At 33.4% G+C, this 27185-nt stretch overlaps 5 protein-coding genes across 7 annotated transcripts; 2 read left to right on the top strand and 3 right to left on the bottom strand.

Annotated features, from left to right (window-relative positions):
• Nucleotides 1-3086: 3086 nt before the first annotated feature.
• Nucleotides 3087-7451, top strand: LOC7462622 (WAT1-related protein At1g70260). The gene is made up of 7 exons (XM_002315776.4): nucleotides 3087-3448; nucleotides 3587-3649; nucleotides 5819-5935; nucleotides 6116-6365; nucleotides 6500-6658; nucleotides 6780-6931; nucleotides 7026-7451. Exons 1-7 carry the CDS (start codon nucleotides 3252-3254, stop codon nucleotides 7162-7164), a joined length of 1077 nt encoding a protein of 358 aa, XP_002315812.2. The 5' UTR covers nucleotides 3087-3251; the 3' UTR covers nucleotides 7165-7451.
• A 3555-nt stretch (nucleotides 7452-11006) lies between these two features.
• LOC7459061 (MLP-like protein 423) lies at nucleotides 11007-11893 on the bottom strand. The gene is made up of 2 exons (XM_002314696.4): nucleotides 11612-11893; nucleotides 11007-11479 (listed from the first exon to the last, which is right to left on the bottom strand). Exons 1-2 carry the CDS (start codon nucleotides 11796-11798, stop codon nucleotides 11208-11210), a joined length of 459 nt encoding a protein of 152 aa, XP_002314732.1. The 5' UTR covers nucleotides 11799-11893; the 3' UTR covers nucleotides 11007-11207.
• Nucleotides 11894-16186: 4293 nt separating this feature from the next.
• Nucleotides 16187-20187, top strand: LOC7462621 (probable serine/threonine-protein kinase PBL28). Its single transcript, XM_024611193.2, has 7 exons — nucleotides 16187-16829; nucleotides 16940-17127; nucleotides 17413-17611; nucleotides 17690-17853; nucleotides 18019-18123; nucleotides 19295-19417; nucleotides 19531-20187. Exons 1-7 carry the CDS (start codon nucleotides 16760-16762, stop codon nucleotides 19777-19779), a joined length of 1098 nt encoding a protein of 365 aa, XP_024466961.1. The 5' UTR covers nucleotides 16187-16759; the 3' UTR covers nucleotides 19780-20187.
• On the bottom strand, nucleotides 17217-22827 carry LOC7462620 (uncharacterized). 3 transcript variants are annotated; one of them, XM_024611194.2, is made up of 4 exons: nucleotides 21895-22827; nucleotides 20743-21048; nucleotides 20379-20533; nucleotides 17217-17592 (listed from the first exon to the last, which is right to left on the bottom strand). In XM_024611194.2, exons 1-2 carry the CDS (start codon nucleotides 22602-22604, stop codon nucleotides 20757-20759), a joined length of 1002 nt encoding a protein of 333 aa, XP_024466962.1. In that variant the 5' UTR covers nucleotides 22605-22827; the 3' UTR covers nucleotides 17217-17592; nucleotides 20379-20533; nucleotides 20743-20756. The 3 variants fall into 3 exon arrangements, with proteins under 3 accessions (XP_024466962.1, XP_002314731.1, XP_052312336.1); XM_002314695.4 differs by having other exon boundaries at nucleotides 20379-20515; XM_052456376.1 differs by lacking the exons at nucleotides 17217-17592; nucleotides 20379-20533 and having other exon boundaries at nucleotides 20952-21100.
• A 2108-nt stretch (nucleotides 22828-24935) lies between these two features.
• Nucleotides 24936-26797, bottom strand: LOC7459060 (xyloglucan O-acetyltransferase 2-like). The gene is made up of 2 exons (XM_002314694.4): nucleotides 26429-26797; nucleotides 24936-26325 (listed from the first exon to the last, which is right to left on the bottom strand). The coding sequence occupies exons 1-2, from the start codon at nucleotides 26613-26615 to the stop codon at nucleotides 25235-25237; spliced, it is 1278 nt and encodes a 425-aa protein (XP_002314730.2). The 5' UTR covers nucleotides 26616-26797; the 3' UTR covers nucleotides 24936-25234.
• Between the last annotated feature and the right edge of the window lie 388 nt (nucleotides 26798-27185).

The following is a 27185-nucleotide window of genomic DNA, read 5'->3' as shown; positions in this document are numbered from 1 at the left end:
TGTGGGGACAGGCAAAAAAAGAGAAGGTGGGAGTGGATAATAGGGTAAGGAGCATTGAATCAGGTATCCTGATCAAGGTCCCTTCCCTGCAAAGCCATCCTGAAGAAACATGCAAGTTTTGTACAGCAAACCAAAGAAAAGGTCTCTTTTGCCAAATGAAACTGGTAACCTCAATTTCCTTTACCTAGAAATCATACCCATGTACAAATGCACACACAAGACAGTGGTTCATGTGCTCTACACACAAGCCTGCATGTGTGTGCGCGCCCATGCAAGGCACTCATTTTAAAAGCTGCCCTTGCATTGTGTTGAAAATTGAGGGGTTCAGGGCTTCAGCACTTGGCATGGTTTATCCTCTATTGCCTTTCCATATTCGACCGTGTCGGTGTGGAGTCATTACCTATGTGTATCGGCCATGCCTTTAGCTAAGTTGGTTGTTGACTCGCAATGTATCTCATATACATGCTGAGTGTATCAGTAAATGATAAAAAAGAACTGTACCATATCACATGCACCATTATATTAGCATCAGGTTGCTTCAGATGAAATAGGATTTGGGATTGGATTGGAGTTAATTGGTTGTGTTGGACCAGCCGATGATGTCCCTTGTATATATGATCCGGACATAACTGTACAAGGAATTTCTTTTTTTCTGTTACTCTCCCATAGAATGGGCCAAGTGTCAATATTTGAAAAAAAATGTCTAATGTTATCTGATGCCTCTGTCTGTGAAGAGGCAAACTCAATCCCTGGCTCTTATCCTTTTGAACAGTCGAAGTCGTGCTAATATTCTGGATAGGAAAGATTTTCAATGCTTTGTCAATACGTCGGTATTATTTTGTAGTGTTTTTCTTTATTTCTTTCTTTTTATAATGGGTTGTATAAAGTCATTGCTTGAAAGTTGTGGTTGATTCTGCATATGATAGCATCTCCGGATTTTGTACGTGCATTTTCTTATCTGTCTTAAACAGGAGGAAGAAGTCTAAAGAAAAGAAAAATGTACATGCATAAACATAGTGGTTTCTGTGAATGGAGAGATGGAAGGCGCGCACGATGAAAGATATCAGCATGTGGGTTGACCAATGTATTTGGACTCCCAGCCTATGGGCTCAGTAAGGTCAGCCGTCCTACAGTGGGACGCATGATTTAACGCTGAGAAGAATAAAAGTGTCAGAACCCAACAGCTAGGCACAGGGTAAGCTCACTTTCTGAAAAGGAGAATGAAGCCATCCTGATGAAGATATCTGTTGAAAAATTCCACATTTCATTTGAATGTTAATTATTTAACCATGTAAAGTTATGCCCTCATCTGTATGCGACCCTATCATGAGCACCAGTCCATAAAATATACTTGATGCCTTGGAGGCAGAATTTGCACGCGTGTTGAGCTGGGTTAGAATGGATGGAGTTTTCTTTTTCTCCCCTGCAAATCACATTTCCTTTGACTTCAGTGTCTAGAAAACGATTGCCAATTTGAAGAGATGAATATGATCATGACCTGAGCCTGATACAAACCCATATAAAATGGTAAGAACATTCTGATTTCAAATTTTCTATGGATAATTTCATTTTCAAGTGCTGAATTTTTCATGTTTGAAGGCACATTTTGCACTTGCTTTAGAATCAACTAAAAGGGAAGACGGAGTGAAAAGTTGTTTATCGAAGCATTTGACATGGCAGATACATGTTACTTTAGTCTTTTTGGGCATGTTAGAGCCTGAAAGGGTCATGGTCGGCGCTTAGAATGTTTCAGCTCCATTTTCTCCTTGCTTTCATGGCATTAAAAGAAGAAAGAAGAAAAAAAAATGAAGAGAAGAAGTAGGTATCTGGTTGTCTAATTGATCACATCTCCAATTGCCCACTTTTATGCCTCCATAATTATAACGCCATAAATGCACGGAAGCAAACATGGCGGCATATATGAGCTCTCCATGGGATGAGTACACTAAGATGGACATTTAGCCAACACATCAGCAACTGAAGAAATGTAATTAGAAAAAGGGAAACCTTTAACTAATTAGAAATGTAGATTTGGAATCATTAACGCTAAGCATTAAGAAAGAATGTTGTGAATCATTGAATTATTCAAAGTAGAAAAATGGTATGCTAATTCCCCACTTTCAGCACCGAGAGCAATGAAATTGTGAACTTTCCATGACTGAAGCAACTAAGCGACTATTGTATGATTTTTCCTGACATTTCTCGAGCCCTATTTTGTCCAATCCTTGATATGCTGTCATGTTCCACTAGATACCTGCATTAACGGTAGAGTACAAGGCAACAAATCCAGCAGTTCAGCTAGCAGAACTGCAGGAGCAAGAAGGTTCCTTTTTAACTTCTCTCTGGTCCCTGTATTTTGACAATACGACATCCAGTTGCTAGCACAAAGAGAAAACCAGTGCCCAGTTTCATTTCTTCAGGATTCTACTAATGACTGAAGCTGTTAATTAAGAATTAATCCTTGGGGTGAAATTAGTCTGATGATGACTCCAAGAGTATAGTTAGAGGCATCGATCCGGGGCCTGCAGTTCTTGCACCAGACCCAACAAATTCTTGACCAATATGATACCAGCCAAGGCTGATTCTTCTATCCGTTTAATTTATTCACAATCAGGAGTTGGGTAGCACAAGGTATCTCCTCCTATATAAAAAACTAACGATTTAGGTTCTGGGTCCTTGTTGATTGTGTCTTGGTGGGTGGACCAATGGAGTTATAATACTCTTTTTAAGTGGGGCCATTGGCAATGTCGACCACAAGAGATGATCAACAACACTGTTAAGTCTTTGTGTTTTGGCCACTAACGAGTCACGTAGATTAGCAGAAAATAGTAACTTACACATGATGGCGTCAAAATTAATAGACCAAGGAGCGAATTAAGGGAAAATAAGTGCTAAAGTCTAAAGATTTTTCTCCGAAAACACAATAATTTCGACAAAAAAAATGAATGCCATGTCAGCTTCCCTCCCTTTGTGTAGAGTTTGAGACACAACCGAGTAGCTTTTTCTCTAGCAAGTAGCTCCAACAAGTTGTGAAGGGTTACCCTCTTTGATCACCCTCGCTCGCACGCACACAATATAAGTAGAGCTTGTTGTCACGGTCACATCATAAAGGAGAGAGAGGGAGAGTCACTCTTGATTACATCAGTTCTTCTTTCCCCCTCTCTTTGAGAAGCAAGTTGACGATCAAATACCTGAGAGAGGGAGAGCTTGCATCAGTTTCTCTCTACATAAAAGAATCTTGTTAGAGAGAGATGGGAGTGGGTTCTAAGTTAGGGGAAGTAGCACCATTTACAGTGATGGTGATAATGGAAGGTTGCACTATCGCACTGACCATTATGGCCAAAACAGTGATGTCTAGAGGGATGAGCCCTTTTGTATTTGTTGTCTATACCAACGCGCTTGGCACCCTCATTCTCCTCCCCTATTCCGTCTTGTATCACAGGGAAAGGTCCACACACACACACACTGATCTATTTATATATATTTCCCTCTGAATTCCTACGCTTCTTTGTTAACTAATATTTGAAACAGTACTGTCCCTAGCTAGCTAGCTTCTGATCATACTCCATATTGTTGTTCATTGCAGAGCAGAACAACCACTCTTCACCTTGCCAGTTTTCTTGCGATTCTTCTTCCTGGGTTTGACAGGGTTTGTACTCTCATATTTCTAATTCGATTATATATGCGTGTGTGTAGCCACAAGCCCACAACTGATCACAATGTGTTTCTTGGAGAGACCTTTCCAAGAAGATTCTGGAGAGAAAAAAGGGGTTGTTTCTTGTGCAGATGTAATCTGTTGGGAAAATAAAATAAAATAAAATAAAAGAATACAGAAAAAAACTGAATTAAACAAGAATCTGTTTTTGTTTTTCCAAGCGGAGAACTTTTTTTTTTAGTTATTGAATGTAGAGAATTCGAAAAACAATTTTTTAGGAATTAATTTTTCAATTTAAAGAACTATATATAATTACAATGTGTTTCTTAAAAAAAAATGTTTTCCTTTTAAATCGGCAAGCGCATTTTCAAGAGTTTCTATTTTCGTGAAAATTAAAGAGTTCTCCACAAATAGGCAATGATTTTAATTAATGGACCATTCCTCGGAACAGACAGTGATTAATCATTGTGCCATATTAAGTATAGATATACAAGGTATTGGTTTTTCACTGTGTATGCATGCATTATTCATCCTGCCATATATATATATATATTACCGTGGACTGTGTAAAATTTTTTAATTTTTCAATTTGATTCTTTTTTTTTTTGATGATTTAGTCTAATTGAAAATTAATTAATTTTTATTTTTATTAAAAGATGAAATTAAAAGACGAGGGACCAAAATAAAAAAGATGTCAAATATAGTGGTGTGCCATAAATTTCAAAAAAATACTTTTTGATCGTCAAACTTCAAAATAACGTCAATTGTACAATTTTGGTATCTCAATATTTTTAAAATTTAATTTTGATATAAAAATTTATTTATTTTATTTTGTAATCTTGGTTGAGAGAGGAGAGAGAGAGTTCACCAAATTCTAGTAGTAGAAAGAAAAACATGTCATTGACATCAATTTAGGCTACCAAAATAAATGATATTTGTGTCAAATTATTTTATTTGATGAGAAAAGTTCATATTAGGTGTTTTTTTACCTTTAAAGTTCGTCAAAAAATAGATTTGAGCTCGAATTGATTTTTTATTTTGAGTTGATTTTGATTTTTGAGAAGGTTTTTTTTTTGTTTTTTGAGGTAGTTGATAGGTTTATCACGGTTTCTAAGGTGTTTTGAGTCAAAAAAGGGTTGAAAAACAAGTTTTTGGATAAAAAACTTAAACCCTGATTTTTTTATCATCACCAGAATATAAGCAAATTGGATGACGCGTTGTTTGATTTTTTTTTTCTAAGAACTAGGGCGGGCAAAATGGAACCCAGCCGTGCTGGCCACCACAGCAGGCCCACGTGTGGACCCTAATAAAATAGACCTGGCAGAATGGTTTGGCTTGCCAGGTCCAGCAATGCCTGAGCTTTGCTTCTTCTTTTTTTTTCATAATTTTTTTAAATTAATGATTTTTTGATGGTTTTTTCTCTAATTGTTTTTAATATTTATTTAAATTAATACTCATTCTCTCTTTATTTTGTTTAGAGAACCTCTTTTAAATGATTTTTTTTTGTTATGCATCTAATTTTGAAGAGTTTTTCTGATTAATCTATAATTTTTTTTATCTTTTGTATGGATAAACTTTATTTTTTAAAATAAAAAAAAATTATTTTCAGATAATGTTTCTAATATGTATAGCCTTGCATGCGGTTTTTTTTTCCTTTTATTTTATTCAATCAATTTAATTTTTGTCTCTATTTCTATTATTGTCTGCTTGAATAAAAAATTATTTTAATAAATAAATTTATAAAACATAACCCGGTAAATATCTCATATTTTAAAATTAAATATCTTGATTCACATTTGTTTCTCAATTTTTCAAGTTTTATTTTTAGATATTATTAATGATTTTTTATTTATTTATTAGTATATATAGTTATCGATTTATTTAAACTTAAATTTTTTAAACTATAAAAACGAGTTGAAAAAACTTGTATATATAACTTTTATATAACAAAATAAAAATATAAAACCTTTTAAATTTCAGCAGCGTATAAGTAACTTAACTAGTGGTGATTCACCTCGCTCACCTTACAACATTAACTAATAATAAACAATAAGACAAGGTCAGAATAAATATTTTCATTGGATTTTGCCATTAATTTATTATTTATGCACTATTAAACTTTGCTAAACTCATATATTTATGACTTTTTTATGTGTGTTGTAGGATAGCTTTATCACAGAATCTTGCATTTGTGGGCCTGAGCTACAGTTCACCGATAGTCGTTTGTGCAATGGGCCTTTTGATCCCTGCTTTTTCCTTCATTCTGTCTGTCGTCCTCAGGTTTTCCCTCGAAATTAAAATCTCTTTATTTTTTTCCTGTTAAATCAAGTTCCTTTTTTTTTTCCTAATTTATTAAACCAATGAGCTTCAAAGAAGAAGAAGAAAACATTTAAAGGGCTTTGGACCTAGCTCCCAAGGGTCATCAACTCGTTTGATAATATTGCAATTGATTTCTGGCAGGAGGTCGAAGGTAGAATGGAGATGCTCAAGTTTCCAATTCAAAGTGATCGGCACCTTGGTGTCAATCATGGGCGCAATCTCGGTGGTCATTTACAAGGGCCCATATATACGACCTTCATCATCTTCCCAAAAACTGCAGCATTCCGAACACCAACTTTTCGTTTTCTACTCATCACCAGACAATTGGATTCTTGGTTGCATGTTGCTTGCTGCATCTTTTTTTTGTGTTTCACTGTGGAACATTATCCAGGTACGTAGAAATTAAGAAATCTTTTGAACAAGCCATGTCGTTATACGTAATTTTCTCTTCTTTTTTTGGGCTTTCAGTTCTTAATAAATTATTGCTGATTTTTTTTTCTTCTCTCGTGGCTTTTATTTGGTCAGTTGGGTACTATCAAACTCTATCCCCAAGTAATGAAAATAGCGTCTTTTTATAGCTTAGCTGGGACTATTCAATGTGCAATATTCTCTTTGATTGTAGAGAGAGACTTGAATGCTTGGAAATTGAGGCTTAATATGGAATTGCTTCTCATTGTTATCACGGTACGTAATTTGTGGACAGTGATCATCAACTTGAGTTCGCCATTAAAACACACACACACACTTAAAATTATCATCGACTGCAATTTGTTCTTTACATGCAATGCTATGGTATGGAATGTAGGCCATCTTTGGGAGTGTCGTCCGCAGCAGTGTTCAAATCTCGTGCACACGCATGAAGGGCCCTTTTTACGTTCCCTTGTTTCAACCATTTAGGATATTTTGGGCTACCTTTTTCGGCGTCGGCTTCTTCGTAAATGGTCTCCATTATGGAAGGTGGTTATTAAACAAGAAAAACACTCTCTATTTCTCTCCTAATCAACAGTGGCATAGGCTCTATAATTAATCTTGACTTTATATGTGCATGCAGTGTTATAGGAGCCGTAATATCTGGAGTGGGTTACTATACAGTATCATGGGGTCAGATGAGAGGAGATGAAAAACAGGAGGAGAGTGTCAGGTCCTCCGATGAGAAGAACCCTCTCCTACAAGAAGACTCGGAGGTGTAGAGTAATATTAATCTTGTGGTGATCAATCTTTTTTCACAAATTGAACCACAAATTGAACATCTTCGAAAAGCTGTATATATATATATATTGGGCATTTGATTGTATTTCTCTTTGCTACTAGTCCAGGTTGTAGATAGTTTTGTCAGGGCTGGTGCGAAGAATTAATGCTGCCATGTTGAGAAAGTGTACATTTTGTTTGATTAAAGATGTAAAATTAGGAACACGTTTGCTGCATAAATTTTTATATTTGGAAGAATTCTTCTATGACAATATCTACGTTCTTTCTCCATGTTTTGACTAGCTCCATAGTAGTAAGACATTAACAAGTTTTCTTTTACTGTAGAATTGTGATTGGCTTGGTGCTGTTAAAAAATTTTAAAAAATGTTAAAGAATAATTAAGTGTTGAACATTTTTTATAGGTATGAAAAAAAAATTTATAATTGTGAGACTCAATAGATTTTAATTAAATTTATACTTGAATTAAATATAATAAAAAAATTATATATATAATATATATATTTGTGGGACATGATAAGAAAAGAAAATCAAAATAAGTGGGGTTACCTAACAATGAAAAACGAGAACTTACACATTTCAGAAATTTTCCTTAATATTTGTTTTTGCTCACCCACGCATAGGTTAACGCTTTACAAATTTTGGGAGTTGAGTGTTAACCCCTTTAATTTTTCCTTTTCTTTTCACGCAACTTAAACTAACTAGACTGAGAATTAAAGGACAAAAAAAAGAGACAAAAATCATGAAAAATGGTCAAACAAAAACCTTAGCCGCACTTTTACTTTTCTAAATCAAATTCTTTTATCAATATCTACCTCGATCGGGTTTATAATAGCTTAAACAGGTTTATTTTTTTACCTGAATCGTACGTAGATAGAAAAATTAAAAACTAAAATTCAAAATTAAATTTTAAAAAAACTAAAACTAAAAAGCATCTTTCGGGCTTGACTTAAAGCTAAGCCTTCTTAATATCAACCAGTTATAGCCAACTAGCTCACTATAAAATAATATATGGAGAATCTTCTAATAAAATTTAAACCTGATTTAATTTGATAATGTATTAAAAACTATACTTGTTATTGTTAGATATATCATTTGATGCAACTAAATATCTTTTTAAGCTTAGATATATCCATCTATATGTAAATATGTTTTCTATGCTTTCCATGCGTTCCAATTACAATATATTCATATTCAATTGTTCAGATTATTCTAAATCACTCTCCTCCTTTTATCTAAAGGTTAAAGGTTAATGGATTAACCCTTAACACTCTTTAATCTAAAATCAAACATAACCTAGCTATTATAGAAAAGTTAAGGATATTCTTCTACTGATTTTCAGATTCTAAGATTAAATCTCAGTTTGATAAAGTTTTAAGAAGATCATGTATTCATATTCAAACCAGCGTGTTCGCATGAAGTTCTTTTCATGCATCATCTTTTAAATTTGAATCTTGAATTATAAGATGGGCAACATATCACTTACCAACTTTAAAAATTCATTATGTAAAAAAAAAAAATAATAATAAAAGAAGAAGAAGAAAAAAAGAGAAGAAGATTATGACCAAGGTGCCCGAGTGTTTGGATGGCCCAGCATTACAAATTATAAATTATTACATTACAAAAAAAAAAAATACTAAAAGGAATAGATGGTTTCTACAGGAATCCATAATACTTTTTTTTTTTTTGGCCATTTAAATTTTTTCTCTTTGAAATGATTATTCTGTGGCCAAAGTTGCATCTAATTTGTTAAGAAAACGCTGAATTAAAATATAGAAGATCAAATAAAAACGCATGGAAAATATATAAGTGGTGATTTTAAAGTTTGGATGATATATTCACTATGATCCTCATAGTTTTCAAGTGATAACTTCTTGGTTCCTTATAGTTTTAAAAATTATATTTTAGTTCAAAACTTTATTTTTTTTATATTTTAATATATAGTTTAAGAGAAGAAAGAGAGTTGTTGAATTTTAATGATAGAAAAAAAAATCAGTCAACACCGATTTCGACCATAAAAATAATTAATTTTGATGGCAAATAATTTTGTTAGATGAGAGAAGTTTTATTTGAGAGTTCTTTCATCTTCAAATTGTTTGAGAAAGTATATCTAACCTAATGAATTTTTTGGGTTTCAGGTATATTTTTATTTTTTGATCATGTTTTGGGTTATTTGAAGGCTTAAATGGGTTTATCGAGATATTTTAAGTATTTTTTTAGTGATTTTGGGTCAAAACATATTGAAAATTTTAATTTTTTGACATAGAATATTTCTCTCTTGATTTTTCGGTGATCCACAGGTCATAAAAAACTAAGGCTACAAATAATGTGTTGTTTACGTCGTTCGACAAACAAAAAAATTCGAATGGCCAGATGACTCGGCTTCCACCCAGTTAAGAAAAAACAATTAAATGGGAAGCGTGCAGGCATGTCCTTGTTTTTGGGCCGAGATTCTTGGATTCCTTTTTGAAGGTCTTTTCTTTAATTTTTCAAAGGATTTATTTAAAAAAAAGATTAGACACCAATAAAATTATTATTTTTTATTATGTCGGGATAATTTTTTATCACTTAACTTAAAAAAAATATAATTTTTCTTTCATAGTTTAATTTTATGAAATTATCATGTTCTCATGACCGAGATCGTAAATTTGATAGATTGACTTAGAATTTTTTCGTTGTTTTTTTTAAATTTATTTTTTTTTATCAATTTTGCACCTTAACAATGGGTTGGTTAAGAACTTGTTTTTGTATTTGTTTTTTTTTTTTTGGTGATTTTATTCTTATGATTTGGATTGCAAGTTTTATAATTTGGATTGTAAGTTTCGTCTATTTACCTAGATTTACTCGAGTTTTTTTTATATATATATTTAATTTATTGAAATTGTGTTATCATCAACCCACATTTTCATAATCTTTCCAACCCTGAAAATTTCCACCCTTCTATAAACCTATTGCCAAACATCAAATGTAACCCAAAAAAATCAAATAAAAATTTGAAGTTCAAATTCTTAGGTCTTTTTGTGCAAAACCTTCCACAATCCCCCAGGCAACAAGCTCCGATGAACAATGGTTCTGGGATTACAATTGTCGGTGAGGCTGAAATTGGATATTTCCACTGTCGGCGATGACTTGAAACTTTTTTTTCCCTCCTGATCCTTTTCTGTCTTCGTTTCTTTTTTTTTCTCTTTTATTTTTCTTGATAAATGCACAAATAGTTGAATAATTCAACTACACTGATTAAAAAAAGATCATATATATATAATAATAATAATAATAATAAGATCATATGCACAAAAGTTACTTTTTCATGATAACTCTCGCCTTAAGACAATTATTATTAATAATAATAATAATAATAATAATAATAATAATAATAAATAAATAAATAATAAATGTGATAGTCCACAAATAAGATGGACCGTATATGGTTCGTGTTGGGAGCACAAGGTGGATGGTAATAAATGTACATGCGCCATTTTAAGTTGGAGTAGATTTTACTTAGGCGGAAACGGTATATATTATAAACATAATGTTTTTTTCTGAAAATATTATAAACATCTTGTTTAGCCCAATCAATCAGTTCTCTAGAAAATAGCACTCGATTCATCAGAATACGTTTTTTTTTCTTTGGTAAACCCTATTGTCTTCTTCTCGGCGTCTTTTCGTCTCTCTTCTACCTCTTCTTCCATTAAAAAAAAATCGTGAAGGCGTGAGTGCTGCAAGTAACAAGTGAATAATTTTATCTATTTATTTATTCCAAGTCCATTTAATATGGATAATGGAGTAATTAATTCATCGTTCCATAGATAAAAAACAGAAAATGGAATTAAGCACAACAGATATACATTGATATATAATAAGAACGTCCAGTACATATAAGTAATATGCAGTAGCTAGCTAGGTGCGTAGCAGCATAATTGCGAATTAAGTATCTGATCTGATATGGATGAAAGACAAATTGCAGAGTAAATAAGGCTCCACATTATTTAGAAGACCATATAATAAGAACACAAATAATTACAGTGCACTACTCCTTGAGAATTAATTCATCCACCTCCAGGAAGTTCTTTACCACAAAATCCTTAATGACGTGTGGGACTTCAACATCTTCGCTTGCCTTTACAAACTCACACATCCATTTCACCAAGCTTCCATCTCCCTTTGGAGTAACAACTATGGTTGCCTTGAAACTCTTGTAGTATTTTAGAAGATCACCCTCGATCACACTGTAAGAGACCTCCTTCTTTGCTTCGTCTACAGTGTCGATCCTCTCTTTCGACACCTTCACAAGCGGAGAACCTGAGAAGCAAAAATGTATGACCAAAGTAGTACTGATCATCGGTATTTGAGCATAATTCCCAAAGTGATATACTAATTAATTAGTTGGTTGGTTATATAATGCTAATTGTACGTGTGTGTGTGCTTTTTTACCTTCACCATATGTGAAGAGGCGAGTGGAACCAGCTGCCTTGCCATCGCCTTCCAGTATTTCAATGCTCTTGTATTGGTCAGGGAAGGCCTTTGGGAAGAGAGTTGTGGAGTCTCTAATGTTATCCCAGAACTTTTTTGCAGCAGACTTGATCTCAACATCAACTTCAAGCTTTCCACCGGAAGCCATTGGAGTAATGCAGGAATTGTTTTTAAGTAGATTAAGAAAGAAATGAGCTCTCTATAGTGTAAACTATATGTTAGAATCTGATACATACTCTTGTACATTTATATAGTAATGGTGAAGCTTTTGGAGATGGGAGCCTTAAATTCACTAGGAACAGGTTCAACTGCCACTTTCTTAGCTGCTATCAATGTTATCATGTTGAATAATTCATCCCTCACCGCCCCTTGCAAGAAATGGGCCCGATCACATAAATTTTTTTTTTCTACCAGGCACAGAGCCAGTTGGCCGAGCAATTACTACAGTCTGCATGCTGCAATTTAAAGTTAAACCAAGGTTTCAGTAAATTGATAAAAAGTGTGGTCTCGGTGTATCGTTTAAACCAATTGCAATAGCGTTTATAGCCGAATCAAGTCGAATCACTGAACCTCACAAGTCTGTTAAATCATAGACTTAAATCTACAGTATGCTCAGATGTTATGCATCGCTGGGTTTTCTTGTGTGTTCTAGGAAGGATGTGCTCCGTCGGTGTGCCAAACCCAATACAAATAAATACATAGAAAGAAAGAAAGAAGAAACGGAAGAAAAGGTAAGATACATATATATATATGCGCTACCATAGAGTCTACATATAAAAATTTTTAACTAAAAAAAAAATTTAGATCTTACTAATATTATTTTTAATAGAATTTCTTTTAATTATTTGAAAATTAATTTGATATGACTTGGTTTTGATGGGTTCAAAGACAACTCGAATAACCAGTAAACATAGTTTGACTCAAAATAAATATTTAATGTCAGGTTTTTTTTAATAAACACCTAGACAACAACATATTTAATTAATTAGGGTCAACTCAAGTTAATCTAGCTACCAATCCGCATACCAGGTAATGAGATTATAGTAACCTCATATAAAACAAATTAAAACAAATTACAAAGTTTAATTTTCAATAAACTCAATATTGAATTATGAAACTAAAAAGAAATCAATTCAAAATATAATTCAAAAAAATAACCTGAGTAAACCCAGTTTAAGTTGTTAAACTCGTGATCTAGATCATGAGACTATGATAATCGAATAGAAAATAAATTAAAATAAATTATGAAATTCAATTCTCAATCAACTTGGTGTTTAAAAAAATTTGATTAAAAAAACACAAAAAACAACTCAAGTTAATTAGGATTAACCCACTAAAATTATGACTTGAGTCATGAGATGGGGATAACCTCATTAAAAGTAAACAAAAAAATATCGAAATCTAATTCTCAATAAACTAAATATTGAAAAAAAATTGAGAAAAAAAATCAATTAGAAAAGAAAGGAATAACTCGAGTCAATCAGTTAACTCATCAAACTTGCAGTCCGGATCATGAATCTGGGATAATCTTATAAAAAATAAATTAAAAAAATTATGAAGTTCAACCCTTAATAAATTTAATATTAAATGATAAAATTAAAATTAAAAAGAAAATATAGATTAGATAAAAAAAACATTAGTATTATATTATATTATATGAGGAGGAGCAGAGTAAAAACCCCTCCTCCTCCTTTAGTTTTTTTTTTTTTTTAATAAACACATGATTGATAAAGTGGGTGAATTTGGAGTAGTTTATTAAAAAGGTTTTTGTTGTTTTCCGTTTCAAGACAAAGCATGCCTTAAATGAGCTAAAACGTATTGAGCTATCAACCATTTTGATTAACAGCTCTGTACTTATTCCTTTGATCTTAATACATTAATCATGGAGGTGTTGATGTCATGGAGGAAGTTTCCTGAAAACTATAGATTACCATAAAGAAAATATTGTTAGAAGTGAGGTTGCTCCCTGACAATATATATAATTATAATGAAATTCAAGACTGATGTAACAACAGAGTAAAAAATTGGTAATTTAATTTGTGCTCCTGAGATACTTATTAAGAGTTATTTAATATTTTTAATCAATCACTATATTTACCTTTTCGTCTATATATATCATTTTAATTAATAACTATTAGTTGCATTTAAAATATAAATATATATAACCTCTACAAGACGTGATTATATCACATCACAAGACAAATTTTATAATTAGTACTTGGTAATTTCACAAACATAACCACCTCGAAATTAACTTATATTATTAGAATGTAAAGTGATTGATTTTTTTTTCAGGTTTTAACGATAATAATATATATTAAATAAGTCCCTTTCATGGGAGAGGGAGAGCGTTTTTGTCTAGTTTTGGTTAATCTTTTAGGTACTATTTGGAATAGCAATTGAACTGCTATTTCGGTTTTTCTTTTAAGAAAAAAATTATTTTAATTTTTTTTTGGATTGTTTTAATATTCTAATGTTAAAAATAAATTTAGTAAAAAGAATTATTTTAATATAATTTCAAGGAAAAAATACTTTAAAAAACAATCCCTACTGCTATTTCAAATACTCTTTAATGAATTTTATGAAAATTAATATATATGACTATGAAAATAAATAAATAAATAAATAAATAGTGAATATAATTGTACAAATCAATAATAACTTAGTAAAGGTAATCCTATTTCATTAAATTATTTTAGTACTATAACATAGCTTATTTTTTCGGTTGGTAGGATGGTGCCTTTATCTCTCGATTGTGAAATAAAAAAAAAAATTATTCGACTGTATACAAAGGTGTTCTAAAACTCACGAGAAATAATCCTGCTAAGGAAAGGCGCCCTCGGGGCTGTCGAGGCAGCCCGGACCGAACCCTCTTTTTATTTTAATCATCAACCGAATTTATAGGTTCTTTTATTGTTAGGTTCGGGCTCAAGCTGGCAAAACATTAAAGTTCAAGTTCGAGTATTTTTTTTTGGTGACGACTCAAGAGTCAAGATTTAGATACCGAACCATAAATCACCGAAGAGAGGCCTGCATTAAAGTAGCAGGAGAAATCGCTAGCCAACCGAAAAAGGAAAGTTAAAAGATTACAGGTTTGCTGCTCAATCCAATTAAATATTTTGAAGTTATATCTTGTTTGTTTTTATATTTTAAAAATATTTTTTAAAAAATTTATTTGTTTTAAATTAAATCTTTCTATATTTTTAAATTATTTTAAAAAATAAAAAATATATCATTTTAATATAATTTCAAATAAAACACACTTTAAAAAACAATTACTACATATATTCAAATACCCCGAACATTTCTATTAATGCGTTCTCAGTGTATATGTTTTCGCTTTAAGGGTAAACTTCACTTTTGCTCCTATAAATACACCAACATTTCACTTCTACTCCTATAGTTTTATAATTCTCATTTGATGCTAAAAGTTTTCAAAATGTTTCAATATTACCCATTCCATTTTTTTCCTGCCACATAGATAAGATAACATTGAATAATTTCAAGCTGTAGGGTCAGAGTTTGAATCCTCGTCGATCTACAAGTATAAACATGCTATAATTTACCCTTGCTGTCTTTTCCCAAACTAAGTTATTTTGACATCCTATATTTTTTTTTAGTTTAATGTGGGTGTTTAGACTAGCTTGCGCGTACCTCGACTAATCCTACGGGTCCTGAAATTAACGACCATGTAAGCCTCCAGTGGCCATCATATGAGCAACCACAGGGCTCGAACCTGAGACCACAGAGAAAGCAAACCTCTTGATCTCAAGCTCTTACTACTGGGCCACCACCTAGATGGTTAAAATGAGGAATTTTAATTTATGACAAACACACCACATTAGCAAGCAATAATGCCATTTTTCATTTTATATGACGTTATAAGCAATATTCTTTCACAAGTTACGAGTAACAAATGTTTCGACTTCTAGCTGCTAAAAAATCACATTATTAGGAAGCTCTATGGTCCCAATCTATGCATGTGCCGACGAAAACAAAATAAAAAATTACAATGAAATGGGTGTTTGTTAGTGTTGTACTAGTTGTTTTTTAAAGTATTTTTTAGTTAAAAATATATTAAAAAAATATATTTTTTATTTTTAAAAATATTATTTTTAATATTAACACATCAAAACAATTCAAAAATATAAAAAAAAAATTTTAAAAAAACTATTGGAAACGTAATTCTAAACAATCTCGAAAAAAAAAGAAGCAAGTCCACAATTAACAAGTGGTCGGGTTTATGGAAACCAGTTTTCAGTATTTCCCTCTATCCCTTGTTCTCATCTCCCAACTCCACAAACATGTCAGCAATAAGTAGTTCGAACATATATTCAGAATATTGAAGCCTACATTAACATTTTATGATCGGTGAATAGGACTTGAAAGTACAGGAAATTGGGACCTTAGATCCTGCAATATCATCAATGGCAATCAAATTATTGTTAATGTCTAATTTCTTGGACATTTTCAAAGAGATGACGATGAAGGTAGTTTTGTGGAACAGAGATAAAAGGTGGGGGAGAGATAAAAATACCAATTTACTGAAAATTGGATGGAAGGAATGAAAGCACCCGCTCAACTGCCATGCACCTTGCTTGTTCAAAAAAGAAGAAGAAAATCAAATAAGAAATGGAGGGAGAGGTAGCAGCTTGTATTTCCTTATCAAGCAATACACATCCCACCATTCCACAAAATCATCAAAAGGTAAGTAAGCGATACCCAACTTTTACTATGTTTGCCTTTTCTTTTTCTTGAAGCACATCTCTCCCCCCAAAAAAAAACAGGTTGTTGGAAGATGTTGTAGTTGAGTATTCTCCTAATCTTCCTTCTCTTGCTCAATACGTACTCATCAGAGGATTCTCCTAATAATATTTACTCACATTTAGCAACTGCAGTTTATAATCATTTCCACTTTTGTCATATATATTTTTCGAAGAAATATACAGTTCAATCCAAGTTAGATGAACTGGATTAATCTCTGGAGAAGAGATCCGTGAGATCCATCTTCCTAGATTGTCATGAAATCTCATCTGTTAACATTATGCGCTTCGTTGCATTAATCCTTTAGTAGAGTAGAGGTTAAAAATTTAGCCTAGGAAGACCATTATGCCTTTTGGGTTAGTCTCAGCATGGAACAAGCGACGGAGAAGCAAGTCCCAAGATCACTCAGACCCTTGTACGCCCTCCTCCTCTCTGTCTTTTTATTTTCCATACAAATTTTCCTTCACCCTAATTTGCAGATTAAAATAGCAGTTTCCTTAGTTTGAGATTTTGTTTACCTTCCAGGGGTTTATAAACCTATGGAGTTTTGGCAACTTGAAGATCAAACACCTCAATCCACAAAGAGACGTCATGGATCATCGGTTTTCACACTCAAGGAAATGGAAGAAGCAACGTGTTCTTTCAGTGAAAAAAATTTGGTTGGAAAAGGGGGATTTGGACGAGTCTATAGAGGCGTCCTGCGGTCAGGAGAGGTACTTCTTTTTAACAGAAAATTTTATCATACTCCCAGGAAAAAAAAAACTGATATGGTCATGAAATGGTTGTTTCTGAACACAAATCATGATCTGAATGGCATTTAGGCTAGAATTCTGAATTTCCCAAATAGACATAAAGCTAATGCATTCAATTTTAATTCTAAAAAACCTTCAGCGATTTTAGTTCCTATATTATGTAAAATACCAGAACAAAGAGCAGTTAAACATGACACTCTAGTTTTCGAAAAACATACAAAATTGCTCCTCTTCTCTAATCTGTAGGTTGTAGCAATCAAGAAAATGGAGCTGCCCACATTTAAAGAAGCTGAAGGGGAACGGGAGTTTCGTGTAGAAGTTGACATCTTGAGCAGACTTGAGCACCCCAATCTGGTTTCCTTGATTGGATATTGTGCTGATGGGAAGGATAGGTTTCTAGTGTATGAATATCTGCAACATGGGAATCTGCAAGATCATTTAAATGGTCAGTTTATCGCTCAAAATACTATTCTCATTCCCAAATCGTTAATTGCATATCTAGTAATCTGCAACTGTATTCTAGGATATGGAAAAGCAAAAATGGAATGGCCTTTAAGGTTAAAAGTGGCACTTGGATCAGCAAGGGGCCTTGCTTATCTCCATTCAAGTTCTGATGTTGGCATACCAATTGTCCACAGAGATTTTAAATCCACCAACATCCTTCTAAATGCAAATTTTGAAGCTAAGGTAACAATTTTGAGGCTTGCTAATAATCTCGACTGACCCACAAACACCTATGTCCCGTGTTAACAGTGAGGTTCTTCATAACTACTGCTGATAAAAAAAATGTTACAAATAAATATCAGAATCAAAAGCATATAGCTAAACTCCGTGCATCCCTATCCATTACAGATATCTGATTTTGGTCTTGCAAAGTTGATGCCGGAGGGGCAGGAGATATTTGTGACTGCAAGAGTTCTCGGAACATTTGGGTATTTCGATCCCGAGTATACATCGGTATGAATTCTGTTAACTTATTTACATGTCTAAATGGAAATTACCATTGTTTAACCACAATTTCTTGTTCTTTTTCATGAATAAACTCTTAATTAAGAGTTTCAACCATGCCTTTGTAACATGTTCAGACATGGGTCATGGCTAGTTTGTAACCTCATTAAAGCATTAGTCATAATTAGGAAGGCAAGCTACTGGGAAGAAATTTTTCTCAGTAGCTATGAAGGTAAAGAATTATTAGTTATAACCAGATGAACCTGACTAGCCTTAAGAGTGTACTCACATTTTTTTTGTCTGAGCTTGAGCTGTGTTTGCTAACATGCATATAAAACTGAAAGTGGTCTAGAAACAGAAGCATTTAACAAAGAAAATTAGCAACTTCTCTATTTTAGCAACCCTAAAGGACTTGCTAGCAATTTAAGATGTGTTTTATATCTTAGACCAAATAAAGATGGCAGAAAATCTGAACCTGAAATTCCAACAACTTTGAATTAATAGTAAAATCTAAGTAAATCTCGATGCAACAAGATTATACTACGCTATGCATTTAGATAAAAAAATAAAGATTTATATGCATAACTTTCTTTAGCATTATTGCTGGTTCACTTGCAACTAGGTCAGACAAAACCTGAAGTTATCAGTTATGCAGACTAGGACAATTACAACACTTCCTGTAATTGATCTTGGGTTTGTGACCAAAACAGTGCATGTTCTGATCACATTTTGTGCATCAAATAAATAAATCGACACTGAAGATTCTTTCCAAATTCTCTTCCAGGAATTTCTTTTATGCAAACTCACTACAATTGGCCCTGCCTGGATTTACATTAATCACCACAAAAGTTCTAAATCATGCACCAAACATTTTCAATAAAAGCAGCACAAACAAAAAAAAAATCCTTCAAGGCAAGGATCTGACAGTCTCTGAGAAACATCAAGCAACTCCTAGTTTGACTTTGATTCAAGTATAATATTACCTAACATCTCTTCATCATCAGCTTAACTCAGTTAGGCACTTAGGCCTTGAGACCAATCCCTAACTAGTTGGAGTCTATGCCTTTGACGAAGCAAGAATTATTGCACAACAATCTTCAGTCCCAGAAATTAATTTTTGCCTAGTTACATTTGATTAGCAAGTTAGATCTAAGGATTAGCCTGTCTCTTTTCATGACAGACAGGGAAACTCACTTTACAAAGTGATGTCTATGCATTCGGTGTGGTTCTTCTTGAGCTTTTGACTGGGCGTAGAGCGGTAGACTTAAACCAGGGACCAAGTGATCAAAACCTTGTCCTACAGGTACGACAAACTCATCCTATTTTGACTGATTTTTCTACTATAGTTTTGAGGATATTAGAGGACTAACCATGAACATGGCTGAAATACTAAATAAATTATCCTTTATGTTTCAGGTTAGGCATATTTTGAATGATCGGAAAAAATTACGCAAGGTAATTGATCCTGAGCTTAGTCGGAGTTCATACACATTGGAATCTATTGCTATGTTTGCCAACCTGGCTTCACGCTGCATCCGCATTCAGAGCAGTGAGAGACCCTCCATGGCTGAATGTGTGAAAGAACTCCAAACAATTATCTACACAAATTCAAAACCCATGGGCATGGGCATGGGCATGGGCATGATGACTTTCAAATTGGTCTAATAAACGGTTCATCAGCACAGAAAGTGTTACATCAACAATAAAGATCCTCTATTTTCCTTCATTTGGTTATTGACACTTTGAAGGCAAGAGACCTATGATTTTAAAAGTATTAAGTGTACAAAAACAAACAAAAAAAGACACGTTATGGAGAAAGGATTCTAGTAATTTATCAATTACAGCAGACAAAATTTAAGAATAAAAAAAATATGGTTTTATGGTAAAGAATGTAAACCATAAAAATGTAGAGAGCAAACAAAAGAGAATCTACAACCAGCAAGAAACGTTATTTGTATATCTGGTTCTGTCTAGAATCAACATTTCGTTTTAATTATTTTTCCACTTAGTGACAACTGTTGTATATTATATCATTTTGAAATATGGAGAGGTACATTCTTTGCTTGATAAAAAGGTATGATAAGGCAGGTCCCATTGAGATTTCACAACCAACTTTAGAGGCGACTTTTCTTTTCTTTTTTACTTTTTGTCCAAGATTACACTTTACATGTTTACATTTTCTGTTTGCCATATGCATGTTTTGTAAATTCATTGAGTATAATGTAAATGACATGTACGAAACGGAGATGCCTGGTGGGGATTACCTGTAACACAATATGTTTACGCCATGAATATGATAAATTACAAGCAAGGAGATGCTGGACCATCAGATCGAATTCCAGGCCTCAACCAACCTAATTGGATGATCACCACAACCTGGCCAGACTATACCCTGAAGGACCTGGACCAGAATCCAAATCTTCAATAAGAAAAGGGTAACAGACAATATTCAAATATAGAAAAAACTCACATGAGAATCTTAAAACAAAGATGTTGATGAGATTGATGAAAACATAAAGGAACAAAAGTAAATTTTAGCAATAATGATAAACAAAAACAATTAACATGGAGGGGGAGGGGGGGGTGCATGAAAAATTACGAGTCCAATCAAGACAGTGTCTGATGTACCTCGGAAACAGGTGTCATGACTTCCATGTATCCATTTGTGAAGAAAATTCCATATCGGAGCCTGAAGTATCGAGTTCTGAAGGATTCTTTGAGACTAAAAGTTTCTTGCACATCAAATGTTTGCGCCTCTGCAACATCAAAAGGACCCATATGCTATCAGTTTTAACGATGTTGTAACCTGCTTTTGTGTACATGTTGAAAGGGGCTGAATCAATCATTCTGCAGTGCAAGTACACGTCTCGCATACTACTCATCTTGGAAATTAGTTCCTCGCTTGCCTTCAGAAGATTCCACCCAATTCCCCTCCTGGAAGTTCCACAGGCATAAAATTAAGTCCGGTCTAGTTCTACACAATGTACTTAGACACTGCAGGTTTTGAAACTAGTTTAGTAGCTAAGGGTCATGTAGGGGTAAGTTACCGATAAACATATAAAATTACAAAAATCTGTATCGTGAAGATCTGTAGATCATGGAAATGTCACAAGGCATTGACATATTCATGAAGCCACTGAAAAGGTAACACCTATCAGAGCAAAAATCTTAAACTTACAGTTTGTGATGTAAGCGTATCAAGGTTCTGTTATTTCTAGTTCTCTCCATTGATAGTGTTATTAACAAATTAAATGCATCGTTCTATATCAAATTGATCTAACTTTTAGTGTTCAATTAGTTAGCAAAACACGGAACGCAAAATTGTATTTTTGCAGGTAAAAGAAGCCAAACCATAATTTCGTATGAGAACGAGTAAAAGATTTGAATTCCAAATGGCTATCTATAAACAATTCTCACAAATCCTCACCTGCTTAAAAATCTAATCCTATTAGAAAACTCAGGTAGCAAAGACTTGTATGGACATGTTAGCAACCTTCCTGGAGTGATTTTTTTGTTCATTAAGGATTTCCGAGGTCACATAGTGACACGATCACACATTCTCAAACTTAGCTCTAACTTGGAAGACAAAGAACAGTTTTTGGTTGAGAGTTGAATGTATACGAAGGGTTCCTCTTAGGTATAAATTGATACGAGTCAAGATTCACAAGTTTAACAACAAAATGCCTACTAATTCCAAATAAAAGCAAAGTCGACAAATTTTAACTAGAAATGCCTAATTCCAAGTACCCAAAAAAAAAAGTAAAAGCAAAGCTTAAGTACCTACGATGTGACTGCTTAACAGCCATGTTGCAAATGTAAGGAGCATTTTTTGGAGGGGTAGGTGTAGGAGGAGAAGCATTAGCCCCCCTTTTGTCAAAACAAACCTCTACAGTCCCTGCCAACTCTTCGAGGTCCTCCTCCTCTTCTCCACCATTCGTCTCTTGTTTCCCTTTATAAAACCCAATAAGCGTAACGGCATGTGGTATTGCAGCTCGCCTTTCAGTCAAGTACTGCTGCACAAAGTAGCAAACCAAAGACACATAACCAACAGGCAACGACATAGACTCAACAAATGACTCTGCTAGCAATTTAACAGTGATATCCATCTCCCCCGGCTTCATCACCCTAACCAACAAAGACCCAGTTTCAAGTTGTTGATAGCATCTGAAATCTTGAAGTGCTTTTAGCTTTTCAATCTCTTCATTGCTCAAGAACCTCCCTGTTTTGTATGAATCCTCAATATAGGAGTAGGTGGTGGAAGCACTTGGTGTTTCTGTTTCTGTTTCTGTTTCTGTTGCTGTTGTTGAGGAGGAGGAGGAGGAGGAGCAGTTTGAGGAGAAACAGAATCTGGAGTTGAAATAGCAAGATTTGTGGAGAGAAAGGAAAGGTTGTTGTAGATTTGGGGGTGAAAGAATTAAGGGCAGTCTTTTGTAGGGTTGTGAATCTGAGAAGAGATTGAGAGAGGCTGAGACCGAGATCGTTGCAGCCATGGATAGGATGAAAGAAGAGTAGTTTGTTCAGTTCAGTTCGGATCTGTCTTGTAGTTTAATGAGATAAACAGCAAGCAAAATCATCGCCATCGATCAATTCCAGAAAATCCAGATGAAGATTTTTATTTTTATTGTTTCTTTTTATTTTATTTTTTTAACTTTTAACTTTCCCGCACTAAGAGTTCGTTTTAGTCTAAATAAAATCGTAATAGCTTCAAATTTGATTTTTATCTAGAAAATAATATTTTTTTATTTTATAAATTTAATTTTTATAATATCACATCAAAAAAAATATAAAAAAATTAACAAATAATTATCCAAGAACAAATAATTTATCCTCGCTTTTAAACATGCATAGACTGGGCCCGAGCCGTTCTAAAATCACATATACTGGATCGGCCCAGACTGGGCCCGAGCCGTTCTAAAATCAGATTCAGATGCTTGGGTAAAAAAAAACGTCAAATCGAAACGGCACCGAACCAGCAGAAACAATGAATATTTCTTTCTGAGTGAATCGACCGAAATACTTGAAAAACCGTCTCGTTTGATTTGGTTAATGAATTGAATATAACCCGGATAATCCGGTTCCTAGAAATCACAATTCAAGGAGGAGCATGCTGGTGCGATCATGGTGCTCTCGTCATATACAAGCCAGATAAAGTAACTTTGGATCCCTTGCTTAGGGCTTTTTAGGTCAAAGAAATGGAGCCTCGCGGAGTTCAAAAGAGAATAGAGTTCTATTTTGACTTTTGGGAGACAGCCAAATTGCCATAATTATGACAAGCATTTTAACCTTCCAAGGGAATCTTCTACGGGGCAGAAAATTAAAATTAAAATTAAAATTAAAAGAGAACCTAGAATGCGTGTCAGTTTCACTGTATCTCATGCACTATGCATATTTTACCCTTTCATCTCTTATGGAAAAAATTTAAGTCTCGAATCTGGACTCATTAGTATTTGAAAAATTGTTTAAAGATTTATATGTCTTTTTTATTTTTTAATACAATGAAAATATTTTTTTTACATTTAAAGTCAATAAAATTTATAAATATTGAACAAAAGATTTCACAACTTTTCATGCTTATTGACAAAAAAAATATTTCTTTACCCCTGTGATAAAAAATTTATTGAGGTACTGGGCAGGAGTGTTTATGGGTTCTCTATAATCTATGTACAATAAAAGTACCTTTTAATCTTGTAAAAGAAAAAAAATTAATATGTCATTGAAGATATTTTATTATTTTTACATTGATGTTTTATGTAATTAATTAATAGGTTCATGGAGTGTTTTAGTATATTTGATGTTTTCTTTTCAATTTTTTATTTAAAAATCTGTTGGTGCATTTAAAAATCTGTTAGTGCATGTTCCAAATGAGTCAACAAATAGGTGGCATCCACACCATTGAGGTGGCTCCTATGACGCCACCTGGTAGCCAAATGTGGTCATCCGTCATCTCATTAGATGCTGACTGTCTCTTTTTTCACATGGTATAACGCGTGTAGATGTGTGGTGGTTCGATTGTTGCATATAATCATTTGTGCTTTGTTTTTGCTTTTTGCTTTTTTTATCTCTCTAACTGCTAAAGTACATTATTTTTTATTTTTAATTTTAGTCCTCATTCTTTTATTTTTTATTCGTTTTGATTTCTTTTATAAAAGTTTTTTCAGTTTAATCCTTCAATTATAATTTCTCGTGTTTTGTTTTTCATTTTAGTCCCCATTCTTTTTATTTTTTATTTCAGTTATATTTTTTTTCGATTCTGATTTATATATATGATGTTTTTCAATTTAGTCCTTCTACTTTTGATTTCTTTTTTTTTTCTCTTAGCTCTTTTTCAAATGTTCTATAGTTTTTAATTTTATCATTCAAATCAAATTTATAATTTTTTTAAAATAGTACTAATATTTATTTCAAGTTGGTACCTTTTCTTTTAATTTTTTAATTTGTTTACTTTGCTATTTTGTTGTTTTTATGATTTTTAATTTTATAATTCAATAAAAATTTATAATTTTTGTTATTTCAACTGCGAGTAGTAATGATAATTATAATAGTTGTAATAATAATTATTATTATTGTTATTATCGTTATTATTATAAATGAACGAATTATTGCTACATGTTGGAATTACTTTTGCTAATACCATATTTGCATCTTACCTTTTTATCAACTCAGTTCACCTAAACAAACCCTAATTTTATATCATGAAAATCAAGGCATACAAATAATAAGTAAATTCTATATCTTGAGAAATCTCCATTCTCTACAATGAAATGGGTAATATATGTTAAAAAAACTAATGAAGCAGTGAATTGAAGAGTTTTTTCAAAACAAAAAAAAAAGATTTAACACTAAAGGAGTTTTAGCCAATATCCATACCTACATCCACACAAATTCTTCAATGGAAGGTTGCAAATTGTTTAGACCAGGGCCATGATTTTCCATTGATATCGTTTGTACAGTTTAGACAGACAAAAGTATAACTCCAAAACGATCATTGAAGTTGGCATCATTTACTCAACTCTTCTGGATTTGTCTCTTTTACTTTGGTCCCTTCTCAAGAGAAATTAACCAACATCCAAATGGATCAAAATTAACATTCTAGCACAGAAAAAAGCCCAGTGATCACGACTCACTGTTCTCTTCTTGATTCGTACTCCCACTTCTTTATCACCTCGAGTAAAATCTCATTCCAAGTATCTATAGGCCCTGGCAAGCACCAATGCACACAATCGTTTTGCACACGCTCAGCTACACCGTAAGCAAATGGAAATGGATGCATATATGGACCTGGGTGACCATCTGGCCTCATCAATGACAACTTGGAAACATCGAGTGCCTCTAATCTGAACTTTTCAAGCTGCACAGAATTCATTTTCGCAGCTTCCACTTCTTCAACCTCGACTTGTCTCATCTCCGCATCCATCCCTTCAAGTGTTTTCTCTCCCTCCTTATAAGGCTCGGTTTTTGGACAAGCACCTAACTTATCCCAATCACCTTCGAAATGGGCTGGTGAAAAAGTAGTCACGAGTGCATCAAAACCATTGGCATTAGGCCCTTTCCTGTCAACTAGAGCCTTAAGTGTGGTCTTTATAGCCTTCCTCAAGATATCATAAAATCCAATCTCAGTGTGATTAAGATCAGGGCAGTAATGACAACCTAGTACTTGATCACCTTCATAATATACTGCTGGATGTAAGAACCAATGCCCAATTGATAACACAACCATGTCAATTCCATTCATGTCAGCAGCCCATCTCTCATCAACGTGATCCAAAAACAGCTGGTTATGGTTGAGACCAGTATTGGATTTTTCCACGCCTCTAACAAGAAACGGTGACCAATAGACTGAGATGCTGAAATTGTGAGACTCAAAATACCATCTACGAAACTTGTTTTCTTCACCATCTCGATAAACAAGATTAGGGGGAGAGACAGAGGATAGCATGCAAAGAAGTGACTCCAATTGGTTTCTAGCCATAGAGTCACCGACAAAAGCTAAATGTTTGTTTCTAAGGAGTTGGAGAAATGTGTTGGGTTCAAACCTTGGAAGCTTACATTGCTTCGGTTTCCATCTCCAGTAGAGATAACCCATGTCCGGCCTGCCATGGGCAATGCAACTCTGGCCTTCCTTGATTGTACCGCAGGTTGAACCGTTATACAAAGGATCCCTCCTATCAGGTACCCAATTGCCATCGGTGTAGTCACAAGAAGTTTCATCTTCTGCAACATGAAAAAAAAAAAAACTTAGTACCAAAAAGCAGAGGAAGATTTTTTAATTAAAGAAAAACTACCCGTAAGTTGTTTTGCAGGTAAATAAATGCACCTAATAAAGCAGGGGGAGGAGAAACAGGGGAGGAGGTGAGAATGGTTGTGGTGGTGTGGTGGAGGGGGTAAGGGTATAAATACACGCGAAAGAGAACTAAAGGGACCATAGCATAGAAGGTCCATGGAATGAGCTTCCTAACAAGAGAGGGATGGAGGGTGTGGTGGTCTTTGAATGGGCTGCCCATTCTGAAATGTAAGGGAAGAGATATGGTTTGGGTCCGGCCAAGTGTAGACAGAGAAGGAGGAAGGGGGAGGGGAAGTTGGGGTTAGACTTTGGAGAGGGAGGTTTGAAGGAGAAGGACAGAGACAAAGGTGGTTTGGTATAGTCACATCGAGAATCACATTTTCTTTTCCAGTATTATAATGTATTATGGTTTGGGCACCTAATATTACGAAGTTGTATGACTCTTGTGTTCTCGTGTTTCGTGTATATTCTGTGTTTTAGGATGTTTTTTTAAAAGGTATTTTTTATTTAAAATTATATTAAGATGATTTTGATATTTTTTTTATTTTTAATGCTAGAAAATCGAAATTATCATAAAATGATAAGGATAAAAGAGAGAATATTTACCTATAACTCGTTTCAAAGAGCTTGAGAAAATATAAATTTATTTTTTCCAACTTAAATATATTTAAAAATACTTTTAAAAACAAAAAACAAAGTTTTTTTTTTTAATTAGTATGGATATCCTAGCTAACTTGTGTGTACCTCGACTAGTTTCATGGATCCTAAAATTAATAATCATATAAATTTT

The sequence above is a fragment of the Populus trichocarpa genome, chromosome 10, assembly GCF_000002775.5.
Source record: "Populus trichocarpa isolate Nisqually-1 chromosome 10, P.trichocarpa_v4.1, whole genome shotgun sequence".
In the NCBI taxonomy this organism is placed as follows: Eukaryota; Viridiplantae; Streptophyta; class Magnoliopsida; order Malpighiales; family Salicaceae; genus Populus; species Populus trichocarpa.
Note: the sequence above shows the minus strand (reverse complement) of the source record. Positions and strands in the feature narration are given on the sequence as shown.

Bases quoted from the DNA above. Each gene is read 5' to 3' on its own strand.
- LOC7459060 (XM_002314694.4), bottom strand. From the start codon at position 26,615: ATGGGCAGCCCATTCAAAGACCACCACACCCTCCATCCCTCTCTTGTT. The intron at 26,326-26,428 runs GTGCATTTATTT...TTCATGTTGCAG, and splicing joins TCCTCCCCCTGCTTTATTAG to AAGATGAAACTTCTTGTGAC.
- LOC7462621 (XM_024611193.2), top strand. From the start codon at position 16,760: ATGCCTTTTGGGTTAGTCTCAGCATGGAACAAGCGACGGAGAAGCAAG. The intron at 16,830-16,939 runs GTACGCCCTCCT...TTTACCTTCCAG, and splicing joins CCAAGATCACTCAGACCCTT to GGGTTTATAAACCTATGGAG. The intron at 17,854-18,018 runs GTAACAATTTTG...TATCCATTACAG, and splicing joins ATGCAAATTTTGAAGCTAAG to ATATCTGATTTTGGTCTTGC.
- LOC7459061 (XM_002314696.4), bottom strand. From the start codon at position 11,798: ATGGCTTCCGGTGGAAAGCTTGAAGTTGATGTTGAGATCAAGTCTGCT. The intron at 11,480-11,611 runs GTAAAAAAGCAC...TTTGCTTCTCAG, and splicing joins CCTCTTCACATATGGTGAAG to GTTCTCCGCTTGTGAAGGTG.
- LOC7462620 (XM_024611194.2), bottom strand. From the start codon at position 22,604: ATGGCTGCAACGATCTCGGTCTCAGCCTCTCTCAATCTCTTCTCAGAT. The intron at 21,049-21,894 runs GTACTTAAGCTT...TGGAACTTCCAG, and splicing joins GTTAAGCAGTCACATCGTAG to GAGGGGAATTGGGTGGAATC.
- LOC7462622 (XM_002315776.4), top strand. From the start codon at position 3,252: ATGGGAGTGGGTTCTAAGTTAGGGGAAGTAGCACCATTTACAGTGATG. The intron at 5,936-6,115 runs GTTTTCCCTCGA...GATTTCTGGCAG, and splicing joins ATTCTGTCTGTCGTCCTCAG to GAGGTCGAAGGTAGAATGGA. The intron at 6,932-7,025 runs GTGGTTATTAAA...ATGTGCATGCAG, and splicing joins AATGGTCTCCATTATGGAAG to TGTTATAGGAGCCGTAATAT.